At 50.5% G+C, this 19,624-nt stretch overlaps 5 protein-coding genes across 5 annotated transcripts in view; all 5 read left to right on the top strand.

Moving 5' to 3' along the window:
- AK88_05183 (uncharacterized protein) overlaps positions 1–2,436 on the top strand; it is a gene marked incomplete at both ends in the record, with an annotated part of 7,221 nt that extends 4,785 nt beyond the window's left edge. The window contains 3 exons of the mRNA XM_012482785.1: positions 531–1,060; positions 1,235–1,522; positions 1,552–2,436. Coding sequence (XP_012338208.1) covers positions 531–1,060; positions 1,235–1,522; positions 1,552–2,436 — 1,703 coding nt within the window. The remainder of the gene's footprint in view (positions 1–530; positions 1,061–1,234; positions 1,523–1,551) is intronic.
- A 1,580-nt stretch (positions 2,437–4,016) lies between these two features.
- AK88_05182 (uncharacterized protein) lies at positions 4,017–8,085 on the top strand (the record flags this gene model as incomplete). The annotated part of the gene is made up of 5 exons (XM_012482784.1): positions 4,017–4,914; positions 5,277–5,576; positions 5,673–5,774; positions 6,011–6,402; positions 6,574–8,085. The coding sequence occupies 5 exons, from the start codon at positions 4,017–4,019 to the stop codon at positions 8,083–8,085; spliced, it is 3,204 nt and encodes a 1,067-aa protein (XP_012338207.1).
- Positions 8,086–10,177: 2,092 nt separating this feature from the next.
- AK88_05181 (uncharacterized protein) lies at positions 10,178–15,510 on the top strand (the record flags this gene model as incomplete). The annotated part of the gene is made up of 5 exons (XM_012482783.1): positions 10,178–11,326; positions 11,503–12,265; positions 12,646–13,221; positions 13,721–14,517; positions 14,689–15,510. The coding sequence occupies 5 exons, from the start codon at positions 10,178–10,180 to the stop codon at positions 15,508–15,510; spliced, it is 4,107 nt and encodes a 1,368-aa protein (XP_012338206.1).
- Positions 15,511–15,677: 167 nt separating this feature from the next.
- Positions 15,678–16,085, top strand: AK88_05180 (uncharacterized protein; the record flags this gene model as incomplete). Its single annotated transcript, XM_012482782.1, has 1 exon — positions 15,678–16,085. One exon carries the CDS (start codon positions 15,678–15,680, stop codon positions 16,083–16,085), a length of 408 nt encoding a protein of 135 aa, XP_012338205.1.
- A 1,473-nt stretch (positions 16,086–17,558) lies between these two features.
- AK88_05179 (uncharacterized protein) overlaps positions 17,559–19,624 on the top strand; it is a gene marked incomplete at both ends in the record, with an annotated part of 5,513 nt that continues 3,447 nt past the window's right edge. Inside the window, 3 exons of the mRNA XM_012482781.1 lie at positions 17,559–17,639; positions 17,893–18,706; positions 19,213–19,536. Of these exons, the coding sequence (XP_012338204.1) occupies positions 17,559–17,639; positions 17,893–18,706; positions 19,213–19,536 (1,219 nt within the window). The remainder of the gene's footprint in view (positions 17,640–17,892; positions 18,707–19,212; positions 19,537–19,624) is intronic.

Raw genomic sequence — 19,624 nt, 5'->3', positions numbered from 1 at the left:
AATAACAGTAGTGAAAAAAAAACAAAAACCAAAAAAAAAACACATTTTCCGCAGAGAGCGGGAGAGACAACACGGAGAGAGAGAAACCAAACGTCGAATGAGAATGAGCGGCAGAGCGATCGGCCGAGCGACGGGGCGATGGGTCGGCCGCTGGATGTAGACGTCGACAGGCGTGGATGTCGACACACACACAATGTGTGTTGTGTTGTGTGTTGTGTGTTGTGTGGGAGAGAGAGAGAGTCTTTTCCCGGAGTGGCACCAGCCAACCACCGTTCGCACCGTCCCCGTGCCTCGTCACTCGACCGGCGGTCAACCGTGCCCCGTGCCATGTCCCGCCGTCCGTCTCCTACCACGCCGTCGTACTGCCATCCGACGCCTGGCTCCATCCCCGTGGCACCATGTGGGCAACCGTGACAGTGTTGTCAAGGCTCGGTTGGAACCGTATGGCCAACCACCCGTGGTCTATCATGGGCAATCACCACACAAAACCTTGCATGTCATCATTGTCCTTTTCCCAAACCTTCTTTCAGGACCTGCAGTAAACGTGCCTGAACCACAACCAGCACCAAAAGACCCTGAGCCAGATAAAGCGCAACGACCCTGCAGTCCAGATGATTTCGACCTCTCCAGTAGCTTCGGCGGGGGTACCCCCACGCATTGTACGAAGGGTGCCAGTAGTACCTCTTCCTCAGACAGCACTTCTTCATGTAGTGGTACTAAGAGTAAGGAGGCTGTTGCAGGGGGTGGTAGTACTGCAGGAGGCCCCAATGCCATTACTGGGGGCACACAGGATGGTCATACGTCGCGTTCCGCGCAACCTGCACCGTTCCCTTTCGACCCAGTAAATATATTTACACAGGACATAGAAAATGTCGCAGGAGGATTCGTACCACCGGTTCCAGCACATGGAACAGTGCGTTCATCGAATAACAACCAAGGTCCCGGACACGTTAGCCACGCTGTCCCCGACCTAACCGGCGACGTCCTTACCGCCACTACTCCCATCCTGTTTTTTCTCACTTCCGTCATCGTCGCCCTTCTTGGTTATTCCCTTTGGAAAGTAAGTGCAGCCACAACGCACACAAGCACGCACAAATATAACCGAGTGGACACCGTATATGCGTATCCGTCATATGTACCATACACAAATGTGTTCCGCACGGGCTCCTTCATGATCATTCTAACAAAAATGCACTCTTCTACATCGTCCTTCTTTTTCTTTTTTTTTGTTTAGTACTTTGCGCACCTCGCCAAACGAGGACGAACATATCGAACCATTCGTGACGTGCCGTCACCGCCACTCGACGAAGACATTCTAGAGCATCTACAACGCGGCGAACTGCCACCACCCGATTACGGGTACACGATGATTAGGGACAGGCAGCCCGGCAGATTGCCCGCACGACGACGACGCCCACCACGCGTGCACAAGCGCACGATCATCGAGCTACACTTAGAAGTGCTCAACGAATGTGAAGCAACCGAGTGGGAAAACGTCAAAGAGCACTATTTGCAGATTGTCGTGCAGGCGTTTGCGCAGGATTTGCGCAGGATTTGATGCGGGACGACGACACGAATAACAGTATCTTGGGTGTTTATACCTCAAACCAGGGTTTATCAGGGAACCATGTTTCCTTCACCGTGGATCCATCCACTGACGCCGACGGAACGGATGCATGTCCACCACATGACCCCGATCCATGCAGTTGTATGGACACTATACAGTTACCAACGGACCCTTGCCCACCCAATGCACACGACCCCGATCCATGGAGTTGCATGGAAAACATACAGTTCGCAACGGACCCTTGTCCACCGAATGAAGATGACCGATGGAATTGTATGGAAACTATACATACAGACACAGCACCGAGTCCCTCTACTGGTTGCGGGCCTGCGACTTCGGACTACATCCACTGGATTCACTGGATTCACCGCAACAAACATATTGTGCGGGCGTGCACGACGCAGCCGTGGTTTTTGCAATTAAAAGCGCATTGGAAACAACATGTGCGTGAGCACATGGTGGCAGACGCAGCATCCGGTGAGCACAGGACAGCCGCAACCATGGAAAGGAAGAAACTGGACGCATGGAAAGAATGGGTAGCGCAACAACATCGGCAAATGAGTATGTATTGTGAGGAGGCGTGGTTTACGCATTTGTTGAACAATGTAGAGGAGGAGACAGTACCGCAACACGGCCAAGTACCACGAGTAGCAAAACACTTAGAAGTGGAACATGTAATGGGACTAGAAGATATGCTACGAGTGAGACATTTACCCCGGTCGCAACTGCATAAGCAACCTTACATGAAAAAACCATTAACCGCTCACACATGGATGCTCCTGCTCGCGTTCGTAATCGAACACTGCGAGCTCGAGAGTAGTATGCAAGAGAAGGAGTTATATTTGGATGCCCTATTGGACAAGCTATGACATTCGGATGCCGTTGCACATGCATGCGACATAACGCATGCTGACCGTACACCACTTTTATTTCATTATGTGATATACGTAATATATTTCTGGTTTACATTATTCTATACCTTCTTTTTTTTTTTTTCTGCTCTCTTCTGCTCTGTTCTGCTTACTTCTGTTTACTTTTGCCTTGTTTTGCTAGCGTCATCTTGTCAACTTCTTTTAAGATGAACATGGGGCCACAGTGGGCACCGGTTAAATGCATATAAAATGTAGATTTACATGAATAATATGAACGGATAGAATTCTCCTTTATGGGAAATTATTTATTAAAAGATGAGCACGTGCATGCTACGGGCATAGTGCAGAACACACATAGCACGCGACTAAGCATTCGAGTATACGCAGCGCTTGTCTCGCTGAGCAAACGCGGCCGCGTAAACCGCATTGTAGCCGAGCAAACGCGGCCGGGAAAAGCAGATTGCCTCCGAGTACACGCATTCGACGAAGTAGCCGAGTGTAAGAAAGGACGGAGAGATTGTCTCTCCGAGCAAACGCGTCGTCGACGTAGCCGGGTAAACCGCATTGTAGCCGCGTGTAAGAAGGCGGAGAGATTGTCCCTCCGAGTAAACGCGGCCGGGTAAGTATTGTCCGAGTGAAAGGATCCAGAGAGCGGGATCAGAGAGAGGGAGCACAGAGCGACGGGGACAGCAGGAACACAAATATTATGTGGGGCAGCAATAACGGCGTCAACGACGGCAGACGCATTGATGTTGTTGTTCGTTTTAGGTGTACGCACACAGAGACACAGTGTGTGTGAAGGCGTTTAGTGGAGACCGGTGTAGAACGCGCGGCGTGGGGGTATATTCATGACGCGTTGTGTAGCATTTTTTCTATTTTCTCCCTTCTGTCTTTTTTTTTTTTTATTTTTTTAATTTTTATTCTTTTCTCTTTTCTCTTTTCTTTTTATTCTTCTTACATATGTCTGATTTTCCCACTTTTCCTTTCCTGTAGAATTATGTGTATTACCTAATGTAGAATGGGCATTTATATAGGCAACATTTTGTTTAAGTTTTATATGTATTGAGGGCAATAAAAGCAGGGTCGTCCTTTTCCTTGTGCATTATAACACTAGATTATACAAATGTTCTCGTAGCTCCTACCTGTTGTCACGCATATAGAACGGTTATTCCGTGCGGCAGCCATGCACAAGTAGCATGTGGCCACGACAGGAACCATCGGAATAGGAAGTTCAGGATTTCTGAAGTATTCAGCGGACATATGAAAATGTTAATAAAACGTTGCGGCATTTTTCTGCTGATAACACATGCAAGATGAGTTCACACAGTCCGAACTATACGACTGTGCAGGCATTTATTGCACAAGTATTGGCCATATGGGCCACGGGGGAGGCCAGGCTTACTCAGGACAAGTTTGATGTAAGTACTGCAGGATGTGTAATTTCAACGAGATACTCCAAAATGCATAAGACCGGATAATTCAGAATGATTATATGTCCAGCAAGGTAGTATGCAAAATATAAATGTGCATGTTTATTTTTTTCTTAATATATACAATAGAGTGGATTATGGGAAAAGATGAAAGCACTACTGGACGAGTTTGTGGCCCCTATGAAGTACACAATAGACAATGAACTCCTCGATGCATTCGGGATCAACTGTGAGAATGCGGGTTGGGACTATGAGGACAACAGTAAAATCCTATACATGGGCTTCTCCACGGGGGATGTTATGAAATGTAAACTGATGTCAGCAGCATTGGCCTTCATGAATACGGTGAGAATGGGCAAGAATGCACACAGCGACAGGAGTCAGAATGATCAGGATATGAGGGAAATTTTAGGGTGTGTAGTGGTAAATATGTATATGAACATATTGAGAAATGTCAAATGCGGGCATCCGTGGAAAGGACCGAGTTATGCCTGGAAGGTGGCCAAAAAAATGGGAAATGACGAAGGAGGTGCAGCATTCAGCAGTGCAATTACAGCCGGAACGTGTACTAAGGATGCATGGCGCGGCCTGAAAATAGGCACACAGGACATTCGGCGCGCTGTGGAGGCATGGTTAAGGGGAAATGCACACATAATGGCGGAAATACAGAAAGCTCAGGCAAGCGCAGAATGTAACAAACCATGGAAGAGGGAACCAGGTCTGCCACAGAGCGCCCGTACTACGCATGGTACTGCAGGAGGTAGTGAAGAATACACACAACTTGGAGAGAAGATAGGAAATATCGTGGACAGCATAATTGTAGGGATGAAGGAAGAAATAGATGACGAGGGAAGAATGAATACGAAAAGCAAAGAGCAGTCCAGGTTAAGTTCTACGGGTACCTCCAACGTCCAGAAGGACACGCGGCGTACGGCGCGCGTGGACCATGTTGCACACGAAGAGTCGGAAGACGATGACGATGAAGACGAAGATGAGGATGCAGAAGCGGAGGACACGAGTGGTAAGAACAGTACGAATACGACTCGTAAGCATACCAATCATACGGCCGCACACGGGATCATACTGCCGAATATGGATGACGCCACAATGTTCACCACACGCACGGGCACAACAACACGCACACGGCAGCCACAACAACACAGCAAACGAATTCGCTGACGTTGAGCGGTCGCGGCGAGGAAGGACAGGACGCGGTAGCGGCCAAGGCACCGAGCTGCACCAGGGAGGACGGAGCGGGCCGGCGACAGATAAAAGTTGTACTGCTACCAGCCAGCCATCCGATGCACTACACGCCGTTCCACCCTTCCCCATAGCTTTCTTCTGTGTTTATCCATCCTCTTGTTTTGTAACACTCGCCCCTGTCCACATATCTTGTCCCCTTCGCAGGCGCTCAACCACCACAACCAGCACTCGCGGACACCGAAGGCGGGAGGTCACAGTCCGGATCAGCACTAGTGCCAGCATCGGGCACACAACCACAAGCACCGGCATCTCCAGTATTACCAGCACCACCAACGGACACGCAACCACCTCCATCACCATCGGGTCCCCCCCAGGGAGAGTCATCAGTGCCACAATCACCACCTGTTCCTCAGTCCCCACCGGCTGCAGGACCGGCCGAAGGACATGGTCATGCAGGACCAAACGGGGATGTTAAGCAGCCTGAGGATGATGATACCACCCAAGGTAAGAAATCAGTAAGTACATGTGAAGGCGGCTCAGCAAGTTCAGGCAGTACTTCTCGGGGTGTGCGGTTAACATTCGGCTGCACTTCGCCTGAAGCATTAGGCGCAGGATCGAGGGTTCCGCTTATTACGAACACGGATTCTAAATTAGCCCCCAAGGATATACCCAAAGTGCCTGTCACACAGACGGATACGGGAGGTAGGAGCTGAATGGAGCATTGTAACCTTTGTACATCGCACGCGTTGCAAACAGCACGAAGGGGGATGCACCGTGGTGCAAACCGAAGGCAACCGACGTAAACCGTGTCGCCGAACAATGCAGCGACCGACAGCGGGCAAGCGGCAACCGTGGCCCATCTCGCCCTGCATAAAGTTCAGTTTCATCACATCCTTCTTCCTTCCCTTTCCCTGTCTCCCCATTCACCACATGTTCAGGCGATGCCGTCGATGGCGGCAACGATGACCCCCCTCCTCTCAATCCACCCAAACCAAAACCGAACCCGAACCCAAATCAATCGGGTAGTAGTGGCAGTTTCAGTGATGCTGATTTGGCTGATGGAGTTTCTGGTGGGGACGGAAAAGGCGCAGGTGGGGGTGGTCCAACGCATGGTGGAGCAGGTGGTGCAGTTGGTGGTGGTACGGGTGGTAGTAGTGGTGGTGGTGGAGCAGGAGGTGCTGGAGTTGGTGGAGGTGCTGGAGGGGCTGCCCTTACCCCTGCGACCCCTTCCGTGCCGCCCGGCCTCACATGGGAAGATGTCAAGCCGTACACCCCCGCGCTGATTCCCGCGGTGGTTGGTATTGGGGTGATTGCTTTTTTCCTCTGGAAGGTAAGTGTATACGGCAATCACGGAATCCCGCATGTGCAGGATGTTTATACCGCAGGACATTCCTACGGGCTCCAATATATGATCGTTCGCACCAATATACTACTACATGCGCATTCATTCCTTTTATCCTACCGTCCTCACCCTCCTCTTTACCCCCCTTTTTTTGTTTAGTACTTTGCGTACCTCACCAAACGACGACGAACATATCGAACCGTTCGTGACGTGCCGTCACCGCCACTCGACGAAGAAATTCTAGACCATCTACAACGCGCCGAACTACCGCCACCCGATTACGGTTACACCATGGTTAGGGATAGGCAGCCCGGCAGATTGCCCGCCGCCCGACGACGACGCCCCCCACGGGTGCATACACGCACGATTATCGAGCTACATCTAGAAGTGCTACACGAATGTGACGCAGCCGCATGGGAAAACGTCCAAGACGACTATTGGACGATTGTCGTGCAGCAGTTTGCACAGGAGTTGATGCGGGACGCCACGGGGTATAGTAGTTTCCCGGATGCTCCTAGCACAAACCAGGCTTTATCCGGGACCAATGTTTTAGCCAACGCAGACCGACCGCGTCATTACCACGCCCGTCATCCCACCTGCGACGCCCCCGTTCCAGCCACACACACACCCACAAACGCCCTAGTCACGGACATACCCACATGTGCCACAATCACGGACATACCCCCATGTGATGATCCGAAGCCCGACATCACACACCAGTTAGTCACAGACGACACAGTCACAGACACACCCCCACATGAACCTCCAAAGCCCGCAATCACACAACCACCAGGCTCCGGTAACGCAGTCACAGAGACACCCACATGTGCGGATCCTAAGACCGACATCACACACATACCCACATGTAAAGCAGTCATAGACACACCCACATGTGATCATCCTCAGCCCGACATCACACAACACACAGTCACAAACGACACAGTCACAGACATACCCACACGTGACGCACTCACAGACACACCCACATGTGAGGATCCTAAGCCCGAAATCACAGACATACCCACATGTAAAGCAGTCACAGACAGACACACATGTGCTGATCCTCAGCATGCAATCACATCACACACACTCACAAGCGACACCGTCACGGACACACCCACATCCCACACTACCACGTGGCTGCGTTGGATTGACCGTAACAAACATATTTTAAGGGCGTGCACGGGGCAACCGTGGTTTAATGCCCTCAAATTGCAATGGACACAATACCTGAGTGAACAAATGGTGGCAAACGAGGACAACGGGCACCGTGAATTAGGTGAGTACGGTAATATCCCATACATGCAAAGCAAGAAATTGGTCCTGTGGAAACAGTGGGTCGCACAGCAACATGCGCTTATGCATATATATGGTGAGGAGGAGTGGTTTCAACGTTTGTTGAATAGTGTAGAGGAGGAGACAGTGTCGGACAAAGGCGCAGTACCACGAGTAGAAAAACACTTCAAAATGGAAAAAGTAATGGGCACAGAACACTTGCTACACGTGCGCGATGTACCGCGCTCGCAACTGCATAAGCAACCTTACATGACAAAACCGTTAACCGCTAAAACATGGATACTGATCCTGGCATTAGTCATAGAACACTGCGAGGTCGAATGTCGTTTGCAGGAGAAGGAGTTATATGTGGATGAACTATTGCACAAGCTCTGAAATTAGGATGACGGGGCATATGCATGCGAAATAACGCATGCTCACCGTACACGACTTGTACTTCATTATGTGATATACAAAATATATTTCGGGTTTACATTATTCCATACCTTCTTTTTTTGTTCTGCTCTCTTCTGCTCTGTTCTGCTTACTTGTGCTTTTGTTTTGTTCTTGTTATGTAGACAACTTCTTTTAATACGACAATGCGGACACGTGGGTACAGGTTAAATGCATATAAAATGTAGATTTAAATGAATAATATGAAGGGGTAGCATTCTCCTTTATGTGAAGTTAATTATTAAAAGATGCGCACGTGCATTCTACGGGCATAGTGCAGAACACATATAGCATGCGCATAAGCATTCGAGTATAAGGCGACATTGTCTGTCCGCGCACACGCGGCCGCGTACACCGCATTGTCGTCGAGTGTAACACCGATTCGACGAAGTAGCCGAGTTAACGATTCGACGCAGCATTGTCCCAGTGTAAGAAGCAGGAGAGATTGTCTCTCGGAGCAAACGTGGCCGGGTAAACGGGATTGTCCCAGTAACGCGACCGAGTGTAAGAAGGATTCGAGGAAGTAGCCTAGTGTAAGAAGGAGGAGGATTGTCTCTGCGAGCACCCGCGTCGAGCACACGTGGCCGGGTAAAGCACATTGTTCGAGGAAATAGACGAGCGTAAGAAAGGAGGGAGACATTGTCTCGCCGAGCAAACGCGTCGACCAACGCGGCCGATTGTAACAAGGATTCGAGGCAGCGGCCGAGTGTAACAAGGAGGAGAATTGTCTCTCCGAGCAAACGCGTCTACCACCGCGGCAGGGTAAACGGGATTGTCCGCGTGTAAGAAGGAGGAGAGATTGTCTCTCCGAGCAAACGTGGCCTGATACACGCATTGCCACCGAGTGAACGTATTTGACGACGTAACCGAGTGTAAGAAGGACGAGATTGTCTCTACGAGCACACGCGTCGACCACAGGGGCCGCGCGAAAGAAGGAGGAGAGATTGTCTCTCCGCGCAAACGCGTCGACCAACGCGGCCGGGTAAACCGCATTGTAGCCGAGTGTAACAAGGAGGAGAGATTGTCTCTCCGAGCAAACGTGGCCGGGTAAACGCGATTCTGCGAGGAAGTAGCCGAGTGTAAGCAGGAGGCAGGTTGTCTCTCCGAGCAAGCGCGTCGACCAACGCGGCCGGGTAAACGCGATTGGCCGAGTGTAAGAAAGGAGGAGAGATTGTCTCTCCGCGCAAACGCGTCGACCACAGCGGCCGCGTACACGCGATTGTCCGAGTAGGGGATTCGAGTGGACGGGTTCGAGTGACGGATCCACAGAGAGGGCGCAAAGAGCGGAAGGCGAACACGGAAGAAATTGATGTTGTTGTTATTACTGCGGTTTTAGTGTAGAACAAGGGAGTATTTGTTGTTACCGGGGGTATTTGTGGTTAAACTGGTATTTGTTGTTAAGGGGGGTACTTGTTTTGCAAGTGGTGTTTGTTGTTAAGGGGGATATTGTGGTTAAGGATTTTAGTGAACAGGGGGGAATATTCTCACTATGTATCGGTAGAAGTTCCCATTAGGGGAATATGATTCCGAAGGCTAATGTACAGTTAATGTGGAGTTTGACTAAGTATCACGGACACTGCCATCCTAAATAAGGACCATAACAAAGAAGCCATGTGGAACTATTTAATAATACTGTGGGAGGATTATATTGCGAAGGGGGATACAGGATGGAAGGATAAGAATACTAAGGCTTGGGCGGTAAGTGCAAGTATATGAGGCAACCAGACATAGCGTTGTCTGGTATTATGCAAGAACGTTAGAATGCAATTAGAGACTATGTTCGGGCGGTGTGCGTATTCATGTTGTGAACTACTATAATTTCTATAACACCACGAAGGCCACACATATGGCACGGGATGTGTAGTTATGTACAGACTTATATAAGCACGCACAGTGCAGACGGGAATATAATGCATACAGGCATATATACGAAATATAATACCTGTAGGAACGTTTCTGGACACATGTAGAGACAGTATGGAAGGAATTTAGACACTTTATGGAGACAACGCAGGACAGTGGGATACCGCACATAATGTGTGAGGCAGGACGGGTTGCGCAGGAAGGGGGAGAGTGGACTGCTGAGGACATGGGTATATGCGAGTTAGCGTATATAGCGTTACGTTTTAAACATGGACTTGAATTAGCAGGAGCCCCCCCACGGGCCGATGACACGGACGAAGAGACCAAGCAGATAGATCTCTATATGAGATGTATTCTAGTAAATATATTTATGAAGAAAATAATGGGAAAAAACTGTTTATCGGGACCTGGTGGTAAATTTGCATTCGGCCTAGTGCACAATGAAATAACTGACGTCCAGGGGCGAGCGCTGGGTAATGTTGCATGCGAGTGGAAGGATGCAGACAGAGGGGGAGACGCACAGGGACCAAGTGCACAGGAAAGGACTCTGTGGAATATACTGGAAAGATGGATTGACCGAAATAAGACAAAAACAGCGGACGGTGACTGGGGCGTGTTAGGGCAACAATGTAAGGTGCACAAAGGATCAAAAGGGAAAGTAGGGGATGGCGACGCAGGGACGCAGTTCAAGGAAAAAGTGAAGGAAAAAATAAAGAATGTGGAGGGGGATTTAAAAGAAAAAGTGCCAGAAATAATAAAAGGACTGAAGGAATGCAGTGACCAGGATAAGGATTGTGTAAAGAACTTATTAAAGAAAAAGCAGCAGGAAGAAAAGAATCAAGAGGACTCCTCTTCGAAAAATCCACCAGTTAACCTTCCGGGAGCATCGGGGCTACCAGCACCTCCTCCACCACGTAGACCATCAACACCAAGACAAGGTCCAAAGCACACAGCATCACCTCACCCAGGGAGCATGAGCCCCGGAACAGGACCAGGCAGGAGACCAAGACCACGGCCTCGGCCACCACCAACGGACTCAGCACCAGCGTCACAGCGACCGATACCCGGCGACGGCAAACCACCCGGCAGCGGAGGAGCAGAACCTGCCACACCAGCAGCGGTGACACCGGTGGGGGCAACGACATCGTCGGGAGGGGGGACGACGGCATCATCTGGTGGTGGTGGTGGTGGTGGTAACGCCCGTGCTCCTGGCGGAGGAGGGAAGGATAACGCGAAGACCGAAACCAAAGAAGACGATTGTGCATGGAAGAGCATATTGAACGAGGACAGGAAGCAAGTGTACGTGCTGGGTAAATATGGCGTAAGTTAAAGTAAACCGAGAAGGGACCGGAAAAACACACAGAGAAAATAAGGTGCATAAACAGAATGTACTTATAGCATATATATGAATTTGGGACTATACATGTATGCGGACGTATAGAACATACGTGAAATATGAACACGCGCATTCATGTGTTCGCTATGTACATAATGCAGAAACAACACCTGGAAACCATGAAGACGGTGTTGCAGCAGTTTATTGATTACATGGACAACAAGGACGAGCTCGCGGATGCGTATGGTGTAAATTGTTACAATACAGGTTGGGACGATATAACAGACGCCGCCACATTGTTCACGGGCCAAACAGTAGCAGACGTAATACGCTGCAAACTCATGACTATTGCGTTAAATTTCGCAAACGGTGATAACACACAAGAGAAGAAGGCGAAAGGGGGAAGTACACTTATGAGTGAAATGGAAAAGCAGCTGAGATGCGAGCTAGCGAATGCCTTTGGGTACATACTGGACCAGAAGTATTGTGCCACTAGCAAAGGATTTAAAAGGGGTGTAAAGTATGCTTGGAGAACAATGGAACACATGGTCTCACGTAAATATGCACCGGCGCCACCAATGACAGGTCCAGTGTTTGAGAAGAAATGTACAGAATGTGGGTATAATGTTCCAGTTGGGCAATTCAGAATAAGAAATGGGGACATTGCAGACCTGTTACTAACACAGGGGAAAATAATGGACAAAATAGGGCACATAGAGAACAAAGTGGACTGTAGTATGAAGTGGGCGCATTATACACAAGGAAAGACGAAGATGGATAACCCGAAAGAGGTGGATGAAGAGAAAATCACTGAAATAAAAGAACAGGAAAAGAAGGTAGTGGAGGCGGCAAAAAAGACCATTGAGGACTTGAAGAAAAAGGTAGAAGAGGAAATTGCACACAAGGCAAAGGCGGCAACGAACGGTAAGAATATGGCTCCTAAGCACACGCATCATACGGCCGCCACCGATACGGCCCAATATGAATGGCACCCCCGCCACCACAACGCACGCGGGGGGGAACAGGAAACGACATCGCTGCCCGACTACGGTTGCGCGCGCAGCGTGGCGCCCCCGACGGATGGAGCGGGACGGCGACACATAAAAGTTGCACTGCTACCATCTAGCCCCAGTTCACCGACTGCGCATTCCACCGAGTGCCACCTCGATCCATGCATCGACACACTCTATCGAGCCGGACCGCCCGTACCCTGCCGGTACCTGACCGCACCGTCCCGGCCCCCTTCTTTCTGTACCACTTGTGTCGCTTTTTTATCGTCTGTTCATCTTCCTTTCTTCTTGCAGGGAAGGACAAGAGCAAGAAGGCAGAAGACAGCAGTAACGGGGCGGTACCAACGAAGAAACCAGAAGCTCCACCAACTAAGGCACCAGAAGTACGGAAGGAGGTGTCCCCGGACGCGAAAGCACCCAAGGAGGAAAAGACGGCAGATAGCAGGGCCAGGGCTGATGGGGAGGCACAGGAAAGCGTACCCAAACCCCCGCCTGTGGCACCACCGGCTGCACCCGCATCAGCCGCACCGGCCGCAGCAGGATCAAGAGCAGGCAGGCAAGGACCAGGTCAAGGACCGGGACCTGGACAACAACCACCACCTCCAACACCACTGAACACAGACCCATCGGGCAAGGGACCCACGCAGGAGACGACAGAAGAGTCGTCAAAGGACACTCAAGGTGAGGACGCGTGCCAGGACGATAACTCGGATACGACAGCATCCGGCACAGAGACGCATGAGAACTCGCGAGTGATGGTTGTAAAGGCTACGTACAAATACGAAGGCCACCAGCCTTCATGCGCCACGCTCAAGGCGCTGGAAGACAACCAGGCCGCTGCCACTAGTCCTAACCCAAGTTCAGGGACAGGTGAATCGAGGAGTTTGCACGCACCAAAGATGCACTAATAAAACGACTGAAAAAAAAAAACAAACAACTTTTCCGGAGACAGAGAGAGACAACACGGAGACAGAGCCAGAGAGAAACCAAACATCGAATAAGAATGACAGCGGCAGAGCGACAGACCGACCGGTCGGGCGCGGGGGAGCGTAAGCCGCCGCAGCAGGTAGAGCGATGGATGGGCCGCGGGATGTAGACAGCTAGACGTCGACGTCGACAGAGACAGACCCAGACACACACATTGTGTGTGTTGTGTGTTGTGTGTGGGAGACAGAGAGAGAGTCTTTTCCCGGGGTGGCACCCTACCCCCGTGCCATGTCCCTGTCCGTCTCTTGCCCCGTGACACCATGTGGGCACCCGTGACAGTGTTGTCACGGATCGGTTGCAACCGCATGGCCAACCAACCATGCATTCATCGTAACAAACTTCAGTGTTGACACTTATGCTTGTTCTTCCCTGAAACATACAGGTAATACTGAATCCACGGATACAGAGAGTAAGAATGGGACAGAAGCCGGATCAGCACAACCACCAGCAGGACCCGCACCGGCAGCAACACCCCCCTCTCCAGAACAGGGAACATCAGGACCATCATCAACACCTGCTCCAGACCAACCTGCGGACCCCGGAGCAGGACCATCATCAGCGACACCAGCAGCGGCCGGTAACACGAGTGACACGAAGCATAGCGGCGGTACGGATGCCGTCGCGGACGGTGGCAACGATGACCCCCCTCCTCTGAATCCACCCAAACCACCGCCCAAACCCAAACCGAACCCGGACCCAGATCAATCGGGGTCCAGCGGCAAAGGCGGCGAACCGGATTCAGTAGGTGGTATTTCTGGTGGGGCAGGAAAGGGAGGTGGGGGTGGTGAACAGGCTGCTGGCAGCGCCGGTAGCGGACGTGCAGGAGGAGGAGCTAGTAGTGGTGGTGGTGGAGCAGGAGGTGCTGCAGTTGGTGGAAGTGGTGGTAGTCAGTTAACCTCTGGCTCCAGTAATCAGCATGATCAGGACACAGGGAGTACTACCCAGGGGGGCACTAACCAGTTCGAACTTGACCTCGCTTCACCTGCACTCAACATAGAAGGTGCCATAGGAGGATTCGTGCCACCGGTTCCAGCACATGGCACACTCCCGTCACCGGACGGGACTCCACGTGACTATGCTGTCCCCGACCTAACCGGCACGGTCCTTACCGCCACTACTCCCGTGCTGTTTTTTCTCACTTCGGTCATGGTCGCCGTTCTGGGTTATTCCCTTTGGAAGGTAATTATACACGGCAATCACGGAATGCCGCATATTCAGCATGTTTATACCTCAGAAACTCCCTACGGGCACCAATATATGATCGTTCTAACCAATATGCCCGTACACCCGCGTTCATTCCTTTTATCCTACCGTCCTCACCTTCCTCTTTACCCCCCTTTTTCTGCTTAGTACTTTGCGTACCTCGCCAAACGACGACGAACATATCGAACCGTTCGTGACGTGCCGTCACCGCCACTTGACGAAGACATATTGCAACATCTACAACGAGGCGACCTGCCACCACCCGATTACGGGTACACATTGGTTATGGATAGGCAACCCGCGTCCACATCCGGTAGAGTACGCCCCCCACGCGTGCATAAGCGCACGATCATCGAGCTACATCTAGAAGTGCTCCACGAATGTGAAGCGTCCGAATGGGAAAACGTCAAAGACGACTATTTGCAGATTGTATTGCAGGAGTTTGCGCAGCAGTGTGCGCAGGAGTTGATGCGGGACGACCACAGGAATAACAATGTCTTGGGTGTTTCTACCTCGCACGCCTCTGTAACAACCCACGATTCGACAACCCGCGCTCCACCCACTGACATCGACGGCACAAATCCATGTCCACCACATGACCCCGAGCCATGGAGTTGTATGGAAACTACACAGTTAGCAACGGACCCTTGTCCACCGAATGAAGACGACCGATGGAGTTGTATGGACACCATACAGTTCGCCACGGACCCTTCTGCATCCAGCCACGATGACCTCGATCCATGGAGTTGTATGCAAACTATACAGTTCCCAACGGGCCCGTGTCCACCTAACGAAGAGCACCCCGATCCACGGAGTTGTATGGAAAACATACAATTAGCAACGGACCGTTCTCCACCTAACGACGATAACCACGATCCATGGAGTTGTATGGAAACTATACAGTTAGCAACGGACCCTTGTCGACCTCATGACCCCGATCCATGGAGTTGTATAGAAACATACAGTTAGATACAGAACCCGACGCGCACTCCTCCCCGCGGAATGAATGCCCGCCCGCCGACCACACTTATTGCATTAACTGGATTGACCGCAACAAGCATATTGTGCGCGAGTGCACGACGCAGCCGTGGTTTTTGCAATTGAAATCGGAATGGAAACAATACCTGCGTGAGCACATGGCGGCACACGGAGCATCCGGTGAAGCGGCAACCATGGACAGGAAGAAATTGGACTTGTGGAAAGAATGGGTTGCAAAGCAACATCGGCAAATGTGTATGTATGGCCAGGAGGCGTGGTTTCAACATTTGTTGAATAATGTAGAGCAGCAGACAGTGTCGGACAAAGGCGCAGTACCACGAGTAGAAAAACACTTAGAACTGGACAATGTACTGGCCGCAGAAGATATGCTAAGAGTGCGAGATGTACCACGCGCGCAACTGCATAAGCAACCTTACATGACAAAACCGTTAACCGCCCCCAAATTGTGGATGCTCGTGCTCGCGTTCGTAATCGAAGAATGCGAGCTCGAGAGTAGTATGCAGGAGAAGGAGTTATATGTGGATGATCTATTGGAGCAACTGTGAAATTAGTATGACGGGGCATATGAATGTGAACTAACGCATGCTAACGGCCGACCACTTTTATTTCATTATGTGATATACATAATGTATTTCCGGTTTACTTTATTCTATACCTTCTTTTTTTTTTTTCTGCTCTCTTCTGCTGTCTTGTGCTTTTGTTTTTTTTTGTTTGTTGTTATGTAGTCAACTTCTTTTAATATGACCATGGGGACACGGTGTTACAGGTCACATGCATATAAAATGTAGATTCAAATGAATAATATGAAGGGGTCGTATTCTCCTTTATGGGAAATTATTTATTAAAACATGAGCAACTGCATTCTACTGGTGTAGTGCAGAACAAATATAGCATGCGCATAATCCTTCGATTATAAGGAGAGATTGTCTCTCCGAGCAACCGCGTGGACCAACGCGGCCGATTGTAACAAGTATTCGACGCAGTAGCCTCGTGTAAGAAGGATTCGACGAAGTGGCCGAGTGTAAGAACGGAGGGAGACATTGTCTCTCCGAGCAAACGCGGCCACGTGCACGACCGATTCGACGAAGTAGCCGAGTGTAACAAAGGAGGGAGAGATTGTCTCCCCGAGCAAACGCGGCCCGGCAAACCCATTGTCCGAGGACGCAGCCGCGTGTAACAACGATTCGACGCAGTAGCCGAGTGTAAGACGGATTCGACGAAGTACCCGAGTGTACGAAGGAGGAGAGATTGTCTCTCCGAGCAAACGTGGCCGCGTAAACCGCATTGTAGCCGAGTAATGCGACCGACTGCAACACGGATTCGACGAAGTAGCCGAGTGTAAGAAAGGAGGACATTGTCTCTCCGAGCAAACGCGTCGACCAACGTGGCCGCGTGCACGACGGACGACCATTGTCTCCGAGCACACGCGTCGACCAACGCGGCCGCGTGTAAGACGAATTCGACCAAGTAGCCGAGTGAAAGTATCCACAGAGGGAGCAGAGAGCGCGGACCGGGGAGGACGGAACACACATATTATGTGGGAGGGCGAACAGCGTCGGCAACAACGGTAGCAACGACGGTAGCGACGGCAACGACGACGACAGAAGACATTCATGTTGTTGTTCGTTTTAGGTGTACGCGCACAGAGAGACACAGTGTGTGAAGGCGTTTAGTGGAGAACGGGTGTTGTTGTTAAGGGGTGTATTCATGACGCGTTGTGTAGTGTAACTTTTTTTTTTCCCTCTCTTTTTCTTTTTTTTTCTCTTTTCCCTTATTTGATTTCATTTTGTTGCTTCTTCCACACCCCACGCTTTATAGGGTGTGCGATTACATTCAAAGAGGGGATAGTTTGTTCATGGGACATGTTTCCGACGGCACCCTATAATGCAACACATGTTACATTGCCTAAGAAACTGAATAATAACTAAGAGAACATTGTGCCAATATTATATTCAAGCCGTTATCTGAGAGATAATGATATCATTCGTTTCATTATATTGGTTTATGGTTGTGACAATATGAAGTATGCGACGTTGGGACATTTATTAGCACAATATGTGCGGCAAAGGGGTCTAGTTGCTAAAAAGGAGCAGTATCAGGTAATTTATTATGCGAGCATGATGCAGGCAGAATGCGCATATACACATATGCATGTGCATACGTGTACGACAGGCAAGGCACTCAGTTTGCATCATACATATGTTCTCGTTACGTGAACGGGAATGCGTGTGCGCGATGTGAGCATAGCAAACGAGGTACAGCATGTAGCATACCGGCGACTGGCGCGAGTATCTTCCGAGAAGACAAGAAAATGACATATATGTATTCGCCTTCGCATTACTCCAATTGCAGAAAAGTTTATGGCAGGATACAGAAGTACAACTGCAGAAGTTTATACAACATTTGAAAGACGATGGCATGGAAGATGTATATTCAGTGCATTGCAACCATTATGCATGGCAGCACCCGGATTACCCGACTCACATAACCTTAGTAGTTAAAAGCATGGGTGACAGAATTATATGCACACTTATCACTAAAGCATTGTATTTCCTGAATGGGTGGAGCACAGGCGCAGGGATGGCTATGGACGATGATAGTGGCGTAAACAAAGATTTCAGGACTTTTATACGATGCACAATCGTGCACATGTTCATGAACTTGTTGCACGAGTCCGCATGTGCGAGTACATGGGGCACATTCTACGCATGGTATGCAATGGCACAAATGCGGGACGAGGCGCCGATGGGGGAGAACCTAATACATACAAAGCAGTGCACGCAAAATTTCGACGTACACCTACAAGTGGCTGGGTGGAGTATGCAAGAAGCAGTGAAGGAGTGGTTGAAAAGCCATGCAGACATAAAGCGCAAACTGAACAGAGACAGCTTCGTGAAGCATTGTGGTCTTGAAGTGCCACAAACTAAAGGACGCAAGCATGATGGAACAGCACACCTAGATGCGCACACTTTGCAGAAAATACAGGACATTGGGGGGCATTTACAGAAAGAAATGAGCCAGGCATTCAGGAAAATTAAAAAAGAATGGAAGGCAGGGGCGACATCAGAAGGAGTCAGCAATGTAGAGACGTCCCCTGAGCCAGAGTCGGAAGATGAGGACGCAGAAGAGGAGGACGCGAATGGTAAGAACAGTACGAATACGACTCGTAAGCATACCAATCATACGGCCGCACACGGGATCATACTGCCGAATATGGATGCCGCCACAACAAAACCACGCGCCCGCGGCGGAAAAGCACGGTCCCTTCGTTGAGCTGAGCACAGCGGCGGCCACGAATATGTAGAGACCACGACGGTAGCGGTAGCGGTTGAGGAGCGGACGCATATGAGTGGCCAGGGCAGCGGGACGGCGGACGACATGACGGCAACAACAAATAAAAGTTGTACTGCTACCATCTAGCCCAAGTTCACCGAGTAAACTGCGTCCTACCTCGACCCACTGCACCGACCCATGCAGCCGGCCCAATGCATCGACCCACTGCATCGCGGCGGATCATACGCGGCCGCTACCTGACCCCATCGTCGCGCCCCGTCGTCGAGCCGGACCGTGCGCTGCCGCTGCCTGACCGAACCGTCCCGGCCCCTTCTTTCTGTACCACTTGTGTCCTTTTTTGTATCATTTTGTCGTGTATCTTCCTTGCTTTATTTGCAGAGACGGAGAAGACAAGCACGGACAACACGGCAAACACTCCATCGGCACCATCCGTGCCGCCCGGACCAAAGGGACGATCAGAGGACTCAAAAGCAGGGCAACCACAAGCACCGGCATCCCCACCCGCGCCAGGGGAAGAAGGAACCCAACCTGTTACTGGTGCTGCAAGACCCAAGGGACCACACGAACAATCAGGTGAGGCACAGTGCCAGGCGAGTCTTCGGCCGGCTGCAGCCAGTTCCGGTGGTATTGTTATAAGTACCGCATGTACATCCGATGCAGATTTAGGAGGAGGAAAAAAAGTCAACGCTGCTATTGCCCACGGTAACGCATTTCGAGAGCACACATACAAAAGAACCGTTCAATACACATACAAGAGGACACAAAAAAAAAAGAAACAACTTTTCCGGAG

Source organism: Plasmodium fragile, assembly GCF_000956335.1.
Source record: "Plasmodium fragile strain nilgiri unplaced genomic scaffold supercont1.100, whole genome shotgun sequence".
NCBI classification, from domain to species: Eukaryota; Apicomplexa; class Aconoidasida; order Haemosporida; family Plasmodiidae; genus Plasmodium; species Plasmodium fragile.
Note: the sequence above shows the minus strand (reverse complement) of the source record. Positions and strands in the feature narration are given on the sequence as shown.